Here is a 15003-nt window from a genome sequence, read left to right on the forward strand (position 1 = left end):
TGGTTGGTGCTTGTTTAAACTTTTAAAGATTGGCTTTACGAAAGGAGCCCTCTTTTAAAAAATATTTTATTGAGATGTAAGTGATCACACTTAAAGATATTTAAATGGTACACTTCGGGCATATTTATGTAATGTGTATATATGTGTGTGAATGTACATACAAAAACACACAACACATACACACATTCTCTCTCTCATTAACCATCATCTCCACAAAATACTGAACATATCCATCAACCCCAAACGTTTTTTTATGACCCCTTGGTAATCTACTCCTGCTTTCTGTCCCTTCATTCCCAGGTGACCACTGCTCTGCTCTTTGTCATGAGAGATTAGTTTCACTTTCTATAGATCCATGTGGAAAGTAGAATGTCACAATATTTTCTTTTGGGGACGGGGTTTCTCTCGCTCCACATAAGTATGTTTAAGATTTATCCACATTATTGCATGAATCAGAAGTTCCTTTTTACTGCTTAGTATTATGTAGGGACACCATGGTTTGTTTGTTTGTTTACTATTGATGAACATTGGGTTGTTTTCAGTTTTGGTTATTATAAGTAAAACTTAACAATTATGTGTACAATTTCTGTATGGACAGTCATTTATTTCCTTTCTTCTTGGGTAAAAAAGCGAAGTGGAATGGCTAGATCATAAGGTAGAGATGTTTATTTAATCTTTGAATGCGTAACGTAGAATAGAAACTGCCGAATTGTTTTCCAAAGTTGTACAATTTTACATCCCTGCATTGTTGCTGTATAAAATACATAAAAGTTCCTGGTCCTCCATATTTTTACCAGCATCTGGTATAGACAGTCTTTTAGCCACTGGAGGGATAATTTGTTGTGCTTTTAATTTGCATTTCTTTCATGAATAGTGATATCGAGCATCTTTTCATAGTGCTTCTTTGCCATATTTATATTTTCTTGGGTGAAGTGTCCAAATCTGTTGCCATTAAAAAAATTTAGTTGTTCTCTTTTTTTTTTTTTAATTTATGCATACAGAACTGGGGTACAGGCCAGAGGGGTGGTGAGAGGCTTTACCAGAGACAGAGAAGGGAGTAGAACAGGCTGATCTACGAAGTACACTTCTGAGGAGAGCATCAGCCAGGGCAAGAGAGGTCTGTTGTGCCATGTGTGAGTCAGCTCCCAGTTAGGCAAGGATCGAACTCATGCTGAAGTGGCTTTAGCTTCTTAGTGCTGTGCTCTAATCATCTGTGCCACCAGGGAGGGCCCTAGTTGTTTCCTTATTGCTGAATTTGAGAGTACTTTATATATTTAGGATATACATCCTTTATAAGATACGTGCTTGGAAAGATTTTCTTATAGACTGTGGCTTATCTTTTCATTTTCTTAAAGGTGTATTTTAATTTTGGTGAATACTAATTTATCAGTCAATTTATCAGTGTTTTATTTCCCACATAAGATATCTTTGTCTAATACAGTATCAATGGTTTCCCCCTATAAGTTTTACATTTAGGAACATGATCCATTTTATTTTGATTTATTTTTTTATAAGATTTATTTATTTATGCATACAGGAACTGGGGTGTAGGCCAGAGGTGCAGTAAGGGTTCGGGGTGTGGTGGTAAGAGAATTTATCAGGGACAGAGTGGGGAGCAGAACAGACAGATCTATTGAAATACACTGCTGAGGGGAGCAGTGGGCAAGATAGGAGAAGTCAGTTGCACCATGTGGGTTAGCTCCCTGGCTGGGGATTGAACTCATTTTGCAGTGGTTGGTGATAGCTTGATAGCCATGTGTCTTTAACCCCTGCACCACCAGAGAGGCCTTTAATTTAATTTTTATAAAGTATATGATCCAATTTCATGTCTTAGTATTTGAGTTGCCAGTTATTCCATCACTGATGAAAAGACTAGAAAAAAAGTTCTCCATTACATTACTTTTGAGGCTTTGTCAAAAATCAGTTAAAATTATATATATTAGGGGCCCTTCCTGGCGGTGCAGTGGCTTGGAGTGCTGGACTGCGAAGCTAAGCCAAGCTGTGGCCACTTCTGCAAGTTCCATCTCCACCCTGGAGGTGATCCGTATGGCGCGGCAGACCTCTCCTCTCTCTCCCGCTGCTCCCCTCAGTAGTGTGCTGTCTGTCTGCCTGTTCTACTCCCCATCCTGTCTGGTGAATCCTCTCACCACCCCTGCACCTCTGATTGTTCCCCATTTCTGTATGCATAAATAAATAAATCTTTTTTAAAAAATTATGTATATTATATGGGCATAGTTCTAGATTTTCTATTCCGTTCCATTTGTCTATGTGTTTTACAACAATACCATACTGTCTTGACTTTTATAACTTCAGTATGATTCTTGAAATAAAAAGTGTTAACTTTCTAACTTTGTTCTTTTTCATTGTTATTTTGACTCTTCTAATTTCTTTGCATTTCCTTATGAACTTTAGAATAAGCTACTGATTTCTATAAAAAAAAAATTGTTGGGGTTTTGATGAGGATTGTTTTAGAGGTGTGGTTCAGTGTGGATCACTGATACCTGAATAGTATTGAGCCTTCTATGCCATGATCAAGATATTCTGCTCCATTTATTTTTGTCCTTAGTTTTCCTCAGTAATATTTGTATAGTTTTCAGTATAAGTCTTTCATATCTTATTAGATTTATCCTTAATTTGCTGTCTTTTATGCTGTCATAGTGGTATTTTTTCAGGTTTAATTAGTCATTTTCTTCTTGTGTGCAACCACTATGGGTGAATACAACTGGAGCCTGTTACAGACTGGTGATGGTCAGGGGATTCTAGATAAGGAGACTGAAGTTTCTAGATGTTTGGGGTAAAACAGCCATATATCTTGGGGATTCTCAAAGGTGGTCTTGGCAAAGTTTCTCAAAGTGCCAGTGCAAACCCTGGCCAAGGTGTAGCAGCTGTCAGCGCCTGCAAAGAGCAGTTTGTCAGCAGGGGGCCAGGATGACACAAAGGGTGAGGGTGCGAGGGCGCGGCCTGACGGCACTGAGCCGCACCAGCGCGTCTCTTTGGCAGAAATGGTGTGGGGTCCAGTTTTTTATGCCCAGGAGTCTTGATGCACAAGACAGCAGAGAGCGTGGCCAGATGATGGCCCAGGGGTGACGGTGTTTATCTCTTGGCAGCATTTACATCCAGGCTGATGTGACTGTTACAGTCCTGACTGGCCACCAGTGCACTGAACCTGCTTTTACACAGGTGTACGTGAAGTCCCCAGGAAAAAGTCAGTGATTGCAGATGGGCCAGAAGAGGAGAAATCTTTTCCAGGGACTTTGATTTTCATGTTCTTGATGTAGCCAAACACAAACACTGCGTGAAGGAAAAAGGGTCTTTGAAAGTGTTGTGTGTATGTGGTTCTTTTTGATTAATGACTGCCACCACTTACCCCCTCCAGCCTTCCGGCAGTTGTCTCACGTCACAGGTGATTGGTGTTATTTTCTGTTAATCGTGCCCTTGATCTGATTTTGACAGGTACTGGAAGCGCAGAGAAGGCATCAGAAAGAGAAATCTGGCATCATACCTACCTCACCAACACCATACACTTACAACAAGGTAGGGGAAACCCCTCTTCTCCTGTGAGGTTTTTGTTTTGTGATCCTCTGGGAATGTGACAAGTTCTTTCTTATCCCTTAACATTCCTGCCAAAAAGGCTGGAAGCAGTCACAGATGCCAAAGGGTATTTGGAGCTCAAGTTCTTGTCTGATGAATTATAAAATACAGCTTTTACAATTTAAGCTTTACAGCAAGAACCAAGGGCTGTGATTAGCTGTAGGCTGTTTACTTGGCTAGCTGTTTATCCACTGACCACATTAAAAGACATGATTGTGGGCCCTCCCTGGTGGCGCAGCGGGTTAAAGCGCTGCACTAAGAAGCCTAAGCCGCTTCCGCATTGAGTTCGATCCCCGCCTGCCCTGGAGGTGACCACAGGGCGCGGCAGACCTCTCCTGACCCGCCCGCTGCTCCCCTCAGCAGTGGACTTCGTCGATCTGCCTGTTCTGCTCCCCACTCTGTCCTTGGTGAATCCTCTCACCCTCCGCATCTCTGGTCTGTACCCCAGTTCTATATGAATAAATAAATAAATCCTTAAAAAAAAAAGACATGATTGTCTTACTTTTTTGTTGAGAATGATCCATGACCATTTATGGCACCATTTTTTCTTGCCCCATAAAATACCCAACTTAACCTCTATTACTTTCCGTGGTGACCTCTGGGCCTCCAGGGTTGGTGAAGGATCTTAAGATATGTAAAAAACTGCTCTAAAAAAAACCAATGACGGGTTAGATTTTGGGGACATGATCCCCTGTAACCTAAAAACCATTGCCAAGTCCCTGAAATCCTGGAATGAGCCAACTGTACCTCCAGGTTGGCTACTCTACCTAAAATCTACCTGCTATTGGTTGGGCTTATTACAAGGCCTACCTGGTAAAGAGAGGTTGGTAGATCAGCTTTGAGAAGAAATTTAATGCCCTGAAATTTCCTGTGCCAGAAGATAAATACACTGTCCAGGCAGATGCTAAAGAAAAAGGAAATATGAAAAGTTGTGCTGAATTTTTGAGTTTCTCACAGACCAGGATTGAGGAATACCACAAAGAGCTGGAGAAGTTGAAAAACATAATTCCATTTGATCAGATGACCCATGAGATCTTCCTGGAAACCAAGTTAGACAAGAAGAAATACCCCTATTGAATCCATAAGCCGATTGAGAATTTAGAAATTTCAGTCTGAGAGAAAGCTCTGGTTCTTGTATTGTAAAATCTGGACTTAAAAATAATTATATAGTGAAAAAAACTAAAATCTAACTTAGAACAATGTCTAGAACACATAGTAAGTGTTCCTAAATGTTACCTGATACTATTACAGTTTTAAAACTGTGGCCTACACATCAAACATCTGAGTTCTAAAGCATAAGAGGTTTAGGACCTTTTGAAGCAGGTGCTGGAGTCACCGAATAAATTAGAAAAAAAGTGATGCTGCTTGGAGACTCAAGATGGATATGTAGATGAAGATGACAGGGAACTGAGGATAGTGAAAAGGCAGTACACTATCTCTTTCTGGACCCGGTACGATAAATGTATATAAAGGTTAGTTCTCTTAAGACTTCCTGAAACTTTTCCAGACTCTCTAAAGTGGTTCTTGAAGTTGTCAGCCTGTGAATGTCAGGAGTTTATTTCTTTTTATTTTATTTTATTTTAATTTTCAATCTCTCTCTCTCTTTTTTTTTTTTCACAGAAGAACAGGGGTGTAGGCCAGAGATTCAGGGAGTGAGAGGATTCATCAGAGACAGAGTGGGGAGCAGAACAGGCTGCTTTACTGAAACACACTGCTGAGGGGAGCAGCAGGCAAGACAGGAAAGGTCTGCTGTGCCATGTGGGTCAGCTCCCTGGCCGGAATCAAACTCAGGCCTTAGCAAGCTGAGACATAACTCGTAGGCCACCAGGGAGGCCCTATGTGGGGAGTTTTTATATTAGGGTTCTGCCTCGATGAATGACTATTTTCTTTTTGCTTTCAGAGCTGTGACTTGTGGTCCCTTGGGGTGATTATCTATGTGATGTTGTGTGGATACCCTCCTTTTTACTCCAAACATCATAGCCGGACTATCCCAAAGGATATGCGGAGAAAGATCATGACGGGCAGTTTTGAGTTTCCAGAGGAAGAATGGAGCCAGATCTCAGAGATGGCCAAAGATGTTGTGAGGAAGTGAGTTCTTGGGTGGGGAGGCCAAAGAGGTCTTAAGGTGGTGCAGCTCAAGGAAATGTTAGGGAGAGAAAAGTCACTTGTTTCCCAGGCATGCTCCTTCCCATTTTAGCATTTCAGAAATCTTAGCCCTCAGAAATCCTACAGGAGTTCTCAATCTCCACACCTCAGTGAAAAGGAGCTGTGCTTCCTCCTGTTGCATTCTTAGAACTTGTCTCCAGGGTTGGGAACCCAGCCAGGTGCCTCAGTGGCCAGGGTGTGTGGTTATTACTACAGGACTTTAAATGGTCAACTCCTGGTGTGACCTTCTTACCTGTCAGCCAGTCTGGGGCAGACTTGGTGCCGAGAACTGAACCAGGGCGCTAAGATGACGACACTGACGCTGTTGGTGTTCCATCCTTTGGCTGCTGCGGAAGTACAGGATTGTGTGTGGCCCTATCCTCCAGCCTTCCCACTGCTAGTTGTCTGCTCTGATGGATATTAAGGGGAAGAAAATTTAGAATGAGGGAGTGTTGACATTTGGAGTCCATTTGTAGCTAAAGGAGTGGAGTGGTAAGAAGTCAGATCTTAATTTAAGGTAATTTGCTTTTTCTGTCCACTTGTGTGGGGAGGCTTGACTGCTGGGACCTGGTGTTGTTCTGATAGTTCTACTGCGTGGTCTTCACTGAGCAATAGCTCCATTTCTAGTTTTGTTTCTTCATCTGTAATGTAGAAGCTATAAATGAAAGGGGGAGCACCTAGGAACTGTCACCTGACACTACATTCATCTCTCTGTGGAGAACACTGCTCTCTTTCAAAAGTGATCCTGTTGATTAGTACTGTTAGAAAAAGTCCCAGTGATTAGGGACCTATGTATATAAAAAGTTTGTAAAGAGGGCAAATGAAGATGCTTTTAGGGGAGTGGAGGCCATGCTACTTCCATGCTGTATCAGGACTAATTAACCTCAACATCCTTACGTGTTTCTTTGCCTGTTCTATTGAATATATTTCTTGTCCTTAGAACAGTACTAATTACCTTCTTTCAGCTTTGGGATTCTTTTCTTCAGTCTAACCCTCTCTCAACTGAGCTATTTTGGCTGCTTATTGGGATTCTTGTCTAAATAATCCTTTCTTAGAATCTGAAGCTATTTGTTCACAATGATCCAGAAAGTTGCAGACAACCTGAAAGAGCAAGTGGGCTTATTGTCCAGACTGTGACATGTGGATGGTCACAAAGGACACAACATTGGAAGGAGGTGCTGTGAATAGCCTAGGGAATGTGCTGCGGTGAGATAGGAATTGTGTGAGCATGAATGGACAATGTAAAGAAGGATGATCAAGAAACAGATGGTGCAGAGCAATACATAGACTAGAAGGACATGCCACCCCCTTCTCAGACTCTCAATTTTAGCTTCTGAATATCTCTAAAACAAAGAGTTTATATTCTGCCACTTGGCAACATCTAAGTTTTATTAGAAGTAGCAACCTGGATTTTCTGAGGTGTATGACCCTCAGCTAATTTTGCAGGCACTGTCAGTCAAAAGAGCACTTTTCCCCAAAAAATTTCTTTTCAAAAATCAGAACCCAAGGTCCTAGAAATACCACTGCATTAACGCTTTAGCAATCATTTTTATCTTTGCCTAGTAAGACACAGACCAGCTATGAAATACCACTGGATTAACCCTTCAGCTATTGTTTGTATCTTTGTCTAATAAGGGACAGACCACCTACGGACATAGCGCCATGAAATCTTAGCTTAGTGCAGATGGGAAGCCTAGTCTTGGAGGAATTGGTAGAAATGCACGAGCTGGAGCTGTTTAGAGCCAACCAGTAACTTCCGGCCTCCTGAGAGCACTGTGTACTGCAGCCCTGTTGTTGTTTTCTCTCCAGGCTCTTGAAGGTGAAACCAGAGGAAAGACTCACCATCGAGGGAGTATTGGACCACCCCTGGCTCAACTCAACTGAGGCCTTGGACAATGTGCTGCCCTCTGCTCAGCTGATGATGGATAAGGTTTTGAAGGATGCTTATTTTGTTGACGAAAAGGCTATGTTGAGGAGAAATGCTTAAGTTCAACTCAGTGAGGGTTTAAAGGCAAAATAATGGTCTTTCCCAGGAAAACGACTGGTTTTTCTGAAAATCAGGATCAGAAATGAAGACCTTCTTTCCATAAAACACTAGTTCATAGCACAGTCAATATACATTCAGGGAACACTCATATTTGTGCTACAGGGTGGGGGCACAGCGCAGTCTTAGGACACCTCTCCCTTTGCCCAAGGGTTTAAACAGATTGGTTAGAAAAGCCAGTAAAATTCAGGCAGAGGAAACATTACAGGCAGAGCTTTTGCATGCTAAATTTTCTCTGAATGACACAATATTCAGAAAAAGAGAACACCTTGGAAGGGCTATAATTAGGTTCTTAGAGCATTTATTTTGGGGCATTTTCTTTCACATATTCAACCATGAGCTAACCTTTAAGAATCTGTGTCCTGGCCCTCTGGTGGCGCAGTGAGTTAAAGTACAGCACTGCAAGTGAGCTGCAGCCCCTTGAGTGCAAGTTCGATCCCCAGCCCTGGAGCTGACCCACATGGTACAGCAGACCTCTCCTGACCTGCCCGCTGCTCCTCTCAGTAGTGCACTTTGTCAGTCAGCCTGTTCTGCTCCCCACTCTACGTCTGGTGAATCCTCACGGCCCCTGCACCTCCGGCCTGTACCCTAGTTCTGTATGCACAAATAAATACATCTTAAAATAAAAAAGAATCTGTGCCCAAATTGGCAAACAACATGAGCAGGAAATTAGAGACTGAAGTTGTGTCAGGAGGGGGTTGGAAAGCCTGACTTCAATAATGAAGTAGGTGAGATGGGTATGGCAGGCAGGGCTTTGAAAGTAGACAGGGGTTTAATCTCTGTAGGAGATTAACTGAGCACGATATAACTGAGGGGACATTTTAAATTCCGAGAAAGGATTTGCCACAGGGAAAGTATTTAGGGGTGATGAGCAGACTTGCCAACCTATTTCTTCTGTAGTGAGGTGGTGGAGGATGTCTCAAGAGCTGGGAAGTAGAGATGAATGAGTATTTGAAGACAGATTTCTATAATATTTGGTGACTGACTACATATAAGCAGACAGTGGGTATCATAAGGTGATACCATTGACAGAAGTAAAAAAAAAAAAAAATAGGCTGGTTTGGATAAAGAGTAGTTTGAGATACTATTTAAGTTGGTGGACACAGACATTTGAATGACTGAGATGTGTGGTGGGGACCCGAGTGTGGTGAGAGGTCAAGGCAGTGACACAGAATTGACTGTTACTAGGTTAGAAGGGGCATAATTGATAGGAGAGAAAGAATAAATAATTAGGAAAAAGGAATGCTAAGGCTTCCCCTTAACTGAGTTGCAGTATGGGAGAGAAAGGATGGAAAGGAATTTGTGGGTGGTTGTCTCCCTGGCTTAAGTATGACCAGTAATCCAAAGTAAGTGTGGTAATGTAAAACCAGAGATTACTTGGATCCTCTGGTTGTAGGCACAGGTAGTATGGCTTGCCTCAAGATCTTGGCAAAAACAAGCTTGTCTTTTAGTTACTTTAAAATTAGTGCATAATGAAACTAAGTATAGCAATATCTGGACTCTTAATAAAAAAGAGTGCCTGCCAGGCCTGTAAGGTGGATTGCACCGTGTATTCCCATTTAGACAAAAGGGATATGGGTGGGTTACCTTTGGAATTATAGAAAAATGGACACATATGCAGATGTCCAATAGTGTCTGTTTCAGCCATGTAGGAGCTGAGGTCAGCTCATTATGACCTTGAGCTGTTCCTGGGCCGTCACTGATGAGGTGATGTGAGAATACAGGGATCAGGGCCAGCTACTACAGCTTTCCTTAACTGAGTTCTAACTTCCTGATCCAATTGCATACTTAGCTACTTTTTTTAAAATTGTCAAATTTTGTTGCTGACATTTAAATAATATAGAGTATCTAAAATTAAAAAGCAAAAATATCCTTTTATTCCTCTGCCTTAGTTTTACCTCTGAGAAGTGAGGTAATCTCTGGCTTGATGTGTCTGTCTCTCTTGATACGTTTCTGGGGGGGGGGACACACATATACTCATGAGTTTGTCCTCTGTTAAAATACAAAAACAGGCATCTCTTTGGTGGTTTAAGGGGTTAAATCTCAGCCCTGTGAAGCTACCACAGCCACTGCAACATGAGTCCAATCCCTGCCAGGGAGCTGACCCACATGGCGCAGCACACCTCTCCAGTCTCGCCTGCTGCTCCCTCAGCAGTGTACTTCAGTCAGACCACCTGTTCTGCTCTCCACTCTCTGGTGAATCCTTGAATAGTCCACCCACACATACCTCTGCCCTATACCCCAGTTCTTATAGGCATAAATAAAAACATCTTTTAAAAAAATTAAGGAAGGGTAATAAAGGAAAAACATACAAAACCAGAATCATCTTGATACTGAGCTTTCTGCTCATTATTTCCCTCCCTCAGGGAGAGCACACACTGGTCATAAAGACACAGACTCTAAGGGTTCTAGACCCCATGGCTGTTATTTTCTCAGCTGTTTAGTTTTTTTCTCATTGTAAATTGATCAGCTCGCTTACAGGTCAGTTCGTGATGGTCTCCCATGCTCACTGTATCAACTCTTTGGGGTTCTGAACTGCCTGCCTTGTGAGGACAGTGAACAAATGCCACTGTGGGAGAAGGCAGTTAGCCAGCCTTTCTCCTCGTGTTCATGTAAGCCTGTCCTTACACTTGGTCTTGCCAATGACTGTGAGCATAGCCTGGTTACTATTTGACTTGCATTTCTGTCCCCGTGCAGGGAAATAGGACTAACTGTGACGTGACCCTTGGCCAGCCTGGTTCTGCTAATCCATGGGGAACAGTTATCTGCCTGACAGAAATTTGTATATTGCCAGCATGAGTGTAAAATTACCTTCTTAATTCTTTGAGCTTCTCCTTTCTACTTTCTTAGATTGACTTTTTAGGTGCTCAGAAATAAATCTGGAAAACTGATGACGGTGTTTGCATTTAGGCAGTGGTTGCAGGAATCCAGCAGGCTCACGCTGAACAGTTGGCCAACATGCGAATCCAGGATCTGAAAGTCAGCCTCAAACCCCTGCACTCTGTGAACAACCCCATTCTGAGAAAGAGAAAATTACTTGGGTAACTGAGCTTATTTCTTTAATTCTCTTTCATGGCCGGTGTGACTAGTGGGTAGTGTTCTGAGTGGCCAGTCAAGGGTCTGCCATTTTCTACCTCTTAAGAGGGTGGAGAGAGTAAGAAACGGCATCAGAAGTTGCAGATACTCTATAGTTAATTTATCTGAAAAATCTGTTCTCTAGAGCTAATTATTTGTCAGGAGTTGGGTTTTTGTTTTCACCTTGTTTTTACCTGTTTCCTAAACTTAAAGCACCAAGCCAAAGGACAGTGTTTATATCCACGACCATGAGAATGGAGCTGAGGATTCAAATGTTGCCTTGGAAAAGCTCCGAGATGTGATTGCTCAGTGTATTCTCCCACAGGCTGGTAAAGGTCACATCACTTATGAATTTTCTGTATGTGTGTGCACGTGTGTGGTGCGCGCACAGGTGAGTATGTACGCGCGCACGCCTGTCTCCCATTCCCATAAGACTCTGGCCAATGGAGAATTTGTAGGAGGCTGTGAAAGTATAAGAGTGCAGAGACCAGAAATGGTCCACATATAATGGATTAGCCTCTCGTAGAGTCTGCATCTACAATCACATTTCATTAAGTTGGACCTCATGTCCTTCCTTCTTTAATATTGAAATTCTATGATGCTACAGGAAAATGCAACTATTTCTTCATCTTTATCAATAGGAGAGAATGAAGATGAGAAACTGAATGAAGTAATGCAGGAGGCTTGGAAGTATAACCAAGAATGCAAACTCCTAAGAGATACGCTGCAAACCTTCAGCTGGAATGGTAGGGGTCTTAATCACTCCTTTCTTCAGGAATGTAGATGTGTGACCTTTCAGAAGAGTTGGAATCTCTGGGGGGCTGGGCTGGAGCTGTTTTCAGGTGAAGGAGGGCTGGAGAATGGAGCCCTGTGGGCCAGAGGGTGATAGCCCTGCATTAAAGGCCCATGTGCACCCAGGCATCTTGCCCCTTCACATGTACTGCAGAGTTCAAATGCCGAACTCTGGAGAACTGCTGCACACACCACTTGGGGTGAAAGTCCTCAGCTTGGAACTCTCGGATACCAGGATGGGCTGTTCACCAGGTCATTAAGGAGCAGTGTACTCCAAAGGGAGAAAGGACAAAATACCAGGGCACCCATTCTGCTTACCTGCTTAACTTAAAGCACTGCTAAAGAGTAGAGAGAGTTGGCCAAATCTGTTCTTGAATTTTTCTTCTCCAGGAAAGCAGATACAGTTTTTAAACTGCTTTTTTACTGTCTTTCTAGTTTAATAGACTAAACTAGATTGAAGCTCCAGTATGCTCAGGAAAGGAGTGTGCTCTTTGCCTTCATTGCCTAACTTGGTTCCTGTACCTGACAAATACAGAAGGAAATCCTAGCTGGTCCTTTCCCGTATTTGGAAAAGGTTGACTTTTCGGGGATTTGGGATTTTTCCTGTGATCACATAAAAGTGACTGCATTTGAGTGTGCACCTCTAGTCAGTTTCTACAGAATGCACACTGCTCCATAACCAGCACCTAAACACGGTGGTGAGACGTGGCCCCTCTTCTGATTGCCATCTCCTGCCCCTCAAGGGTAATCATGACCTCGATTTCTAGCACCATAAACTAGCACTGACTGGTTTTGCAGCTCAGTAATTTGTATCAGCTAAAGTCTGTTCCTTTGTGTTTTTTCAGTTAACACTGTATTAGCTGGGTTCAACCATATAGTTGTGTATAGTAGCAAATCATTCTCATAAATACAGGTTTTTCTCAGTATAGATGGTATACATACTGTCTATCCATCCATCCATCCATCCATTCTCCATTCCACTGTTAGATGAGCATTTGGGTTGTTTCCATATTTTACTATTAAGAAAAAGTCTGCTGTGGGTTGGGGAATGGGTGAATAGGTGGTAAAGGGTATATATTTCCAGTATAAGTTAAACAAGTCTTGGGGATGTAATTCTATAGCATGGTGACTACAGTTAATAATACTTACTGCATATTGGAAAGTTGCTAAGAGTAAATCTTCAAAGTCTTTATCACAACAGAAGTGCTTCTGTTAACTCTGTGATGGATATTAACTAGACGCATTGTGGTGATCAAATATCAAATCATGTGGTACACCTGAAACAAATATAATGCTGCATTGTCAAATATGTCTCAAAAACTTTTTTTAACTCTCATAACTAAAATTGATTTTTTTGTTATTTTCTAGAATTTAAAAAATTCAACCAATAGAAAAGAAATTTTGATCAGTTCATCTCTTACAGATCTAGGATTAGAATTGGTAGCTCAAGGGTGTATTTGTCTGTTTGACTTTAGTAGGCTCTGCCACCAGTTTTTCAAAATATAATAGTTGTAGGCTACTTCCACTAGCAGTGTTTGAGGTTTGTATTTATTCTGCATCCACACCAACACTTGTTATTGTCTAACTTTTTAATTTTAGTCATTCTGGTTAGTAGGTACCATATGGTATCATTTTACTTTGTCTTTCCTGGTGACTTATAAATGTAAACGTATCTTAAATTTTGGCCATTTAGATTTCTCCTTTTGGGAAATGCCTATACTTTTGCCCATGTTTCTACTGAGCTGTATTTCTTTTTTATAGATATGTAGGAGTTCTTATATATAAAAGCCCATTTTCAGACATATATATTAAAAAGGTCCCACTGTGCTTCCCTTCTGTGCTTCTTTCCTTCTGTAGTGAATTTTGGATTTTACCGCTAGGTTAATGGAACTGCTGAATTGCAGTCTGAAAAATCTGAACTAGTTTTCAGCAGTATTGGGGATGGCCTCCTCTATTGAGGCTGAGTTTGACGATTTTAGTTTACCTTTTTCAGTCCCAGTCAAGAGTCTGTCATCTGCCAAACAATTTGGACACTGACCTTTTTTCTGTCTTGGGTTTCAGGTCGTGGCTTCACGGATAAAGTAGATCGACTAAAACTGGCAGAAATTGTGAAGCAAGTGATAGAAGAACAAACTACATCCCATGAGTCCCAATGATGGTGTCAGACTTTGTTTTTAACATTTTGAAAAATTATTCTTTAATGTATAAAGTAATTTTTATGTAAATTAATAAATCATAATTTCCAGTGCTTAAAAATGCTGTATAGATTTAGATACAAGATTTACTAATAGTGTAGTTCATTTGTTTGTTTCTAAGAAAATCTCAGTTCATAGAGATTACTATTACTTTAGGACTGTGTTACTCATGTTTGTAAGATGACAGATGATATTGTCAACAAGATTATTTCATTTGTAATAAAACCTATTTGCTAGTGGTAGACATAAAACTATTTTGACCTATTCTTCTTAGTAAAACTGTTGAAACAAGTACAGTGGAATCTGGTTTCAGTTGCCCTGTGTATTTACTTTCTGGACTACTGGGGATTAATTAAGTCTGGTGCCAAAATATCTTTGTGGCTCCTTATTGCAGACTACCTGTAGGACTTCACAGCATGCTAGCTCCCTTGGTGAAAGAGCAGAAGCTGAACTTTCATTTCTTTTAATTCCCTAGAGAAAAATGGTAGCATTTTTCTCCTGCTCACATTTGCTAAACAGTATTAATGATTCCTTACAGCGAATGGAGATCTCTTTTTAGATAATTTTTTCCTTTTAATCACAGCTTCAGTTTCTACTCTCCTGATAGTCCACTTTGTTTTTTCCCTTTAAATGACTTTATACATTTAAACATGACAAAATTCCACCAGGCTTCACAGCTTATTTCCTTTCCCTGTTTTTCTGGTTTGCCTTTTATAGGATGACTTTTCTGAGAATTTTTTACATTGTGAGAACTGGACTACTGGTCGGCAACTAGGTTCATACAATTTTTCTCATTTAAAGATGCCCCTTTTTCTTTGTAATGCTTCTGAGTTTTAAGGTGGTACCTTTTAGGCTTCATTTACTTAAAGTGAATGTACCCTTCACTTTAAGAAATAAGGTTTTGACCTAGAGGTTAGCTCTTTGCAGAGAAAACAAGGCTGAATGCTTTTCTAGTTTTCTGTTATACAGATGGACACATTTGTAAAAGAGTTGTTTTTTTTTTTGAAAGCAAATTTTGGTGGATACCTGTGTTGATTAAAAGAAGAGCTAATAGCAGGAGTATAATGGACCAGGAGAGAAAATAACATGAATAACGAACAACCATATACCAGAGACATTTTGTAGGGGTGGAGTGGGGAATGGGATCAAAAACGGGGGGGG

At 41.1% G+C, this 15003-nt stretch overlaps 2 protein-coding genes across 2 annotated transcripts in view; one reads left to right on the top strand and one right to left on the bottom strand.

Moving 5' to 3' along the window:
* MAPKAPK5 (mitogen-activated protein kinase-activated protein kinase 5) overlaps window positions 1-14144 on the top strand; it is a 33804-nt gene extending 19660 nt beyond the window's left edge. Inside the window, exons 8-14 of the mRNA XM_012730884.1 lie at window positions 3454-3534; window positions 5492-5679; window positions 7546-7666; window positions 10691-10821; window positions 11069-11184; window positions 11497-11601; window positions 13709-14144. Of these exons, the coding sequence (XP_012586338.1) occupies window positions 3454-3534; window positions 5492-5679; window positions 7546-7666; window positions 10691-10821; window positions 11069-11184; window positions 11497-11601; window positions 13709-13803 (837 nt within the window). The 3' untranslated portion in view covers window positions 13804-14144. The remainder of the gene's footprint in view (window positions 1-3453; window positions 3535-5491; window positions 5680-7545; window positions 7667-10690; window positions 10822-11068; window positions 11185-11496; window positions 11602-13708) is intronic.
* Window positions 12899-15003, bottom strand: part of TMEM116 (transmembrane protein 116) — an 88306-nt gene continuing 86201 nt past the window's right edge. The window contains exon 10 of the transcript XR_001145921.1: window positions 12899-12924. The gene's annotated coding sequence lies outside the window, so the exon portion shown is untranslated. The remainder of the gene's footprint in view (window positions 12925-15003) is intronic.

This window comes from Condylura cristata, unplaced genomic scaffold (assembly GCF_000260355.1).
Source record: "Condylura cristata isolate star-nosed mole 26May11 unplaced genomic scaffold, ConCri1.0 scaffold00029, whole genome shotgun sequence".
NCBI classification, from domain to species: domain Eukaryota; kingdom Metazoa; phylum Chordata; class Mammalia; order Eulipotyphla; family Talpidae; genus Condylura; species Condylura cristata.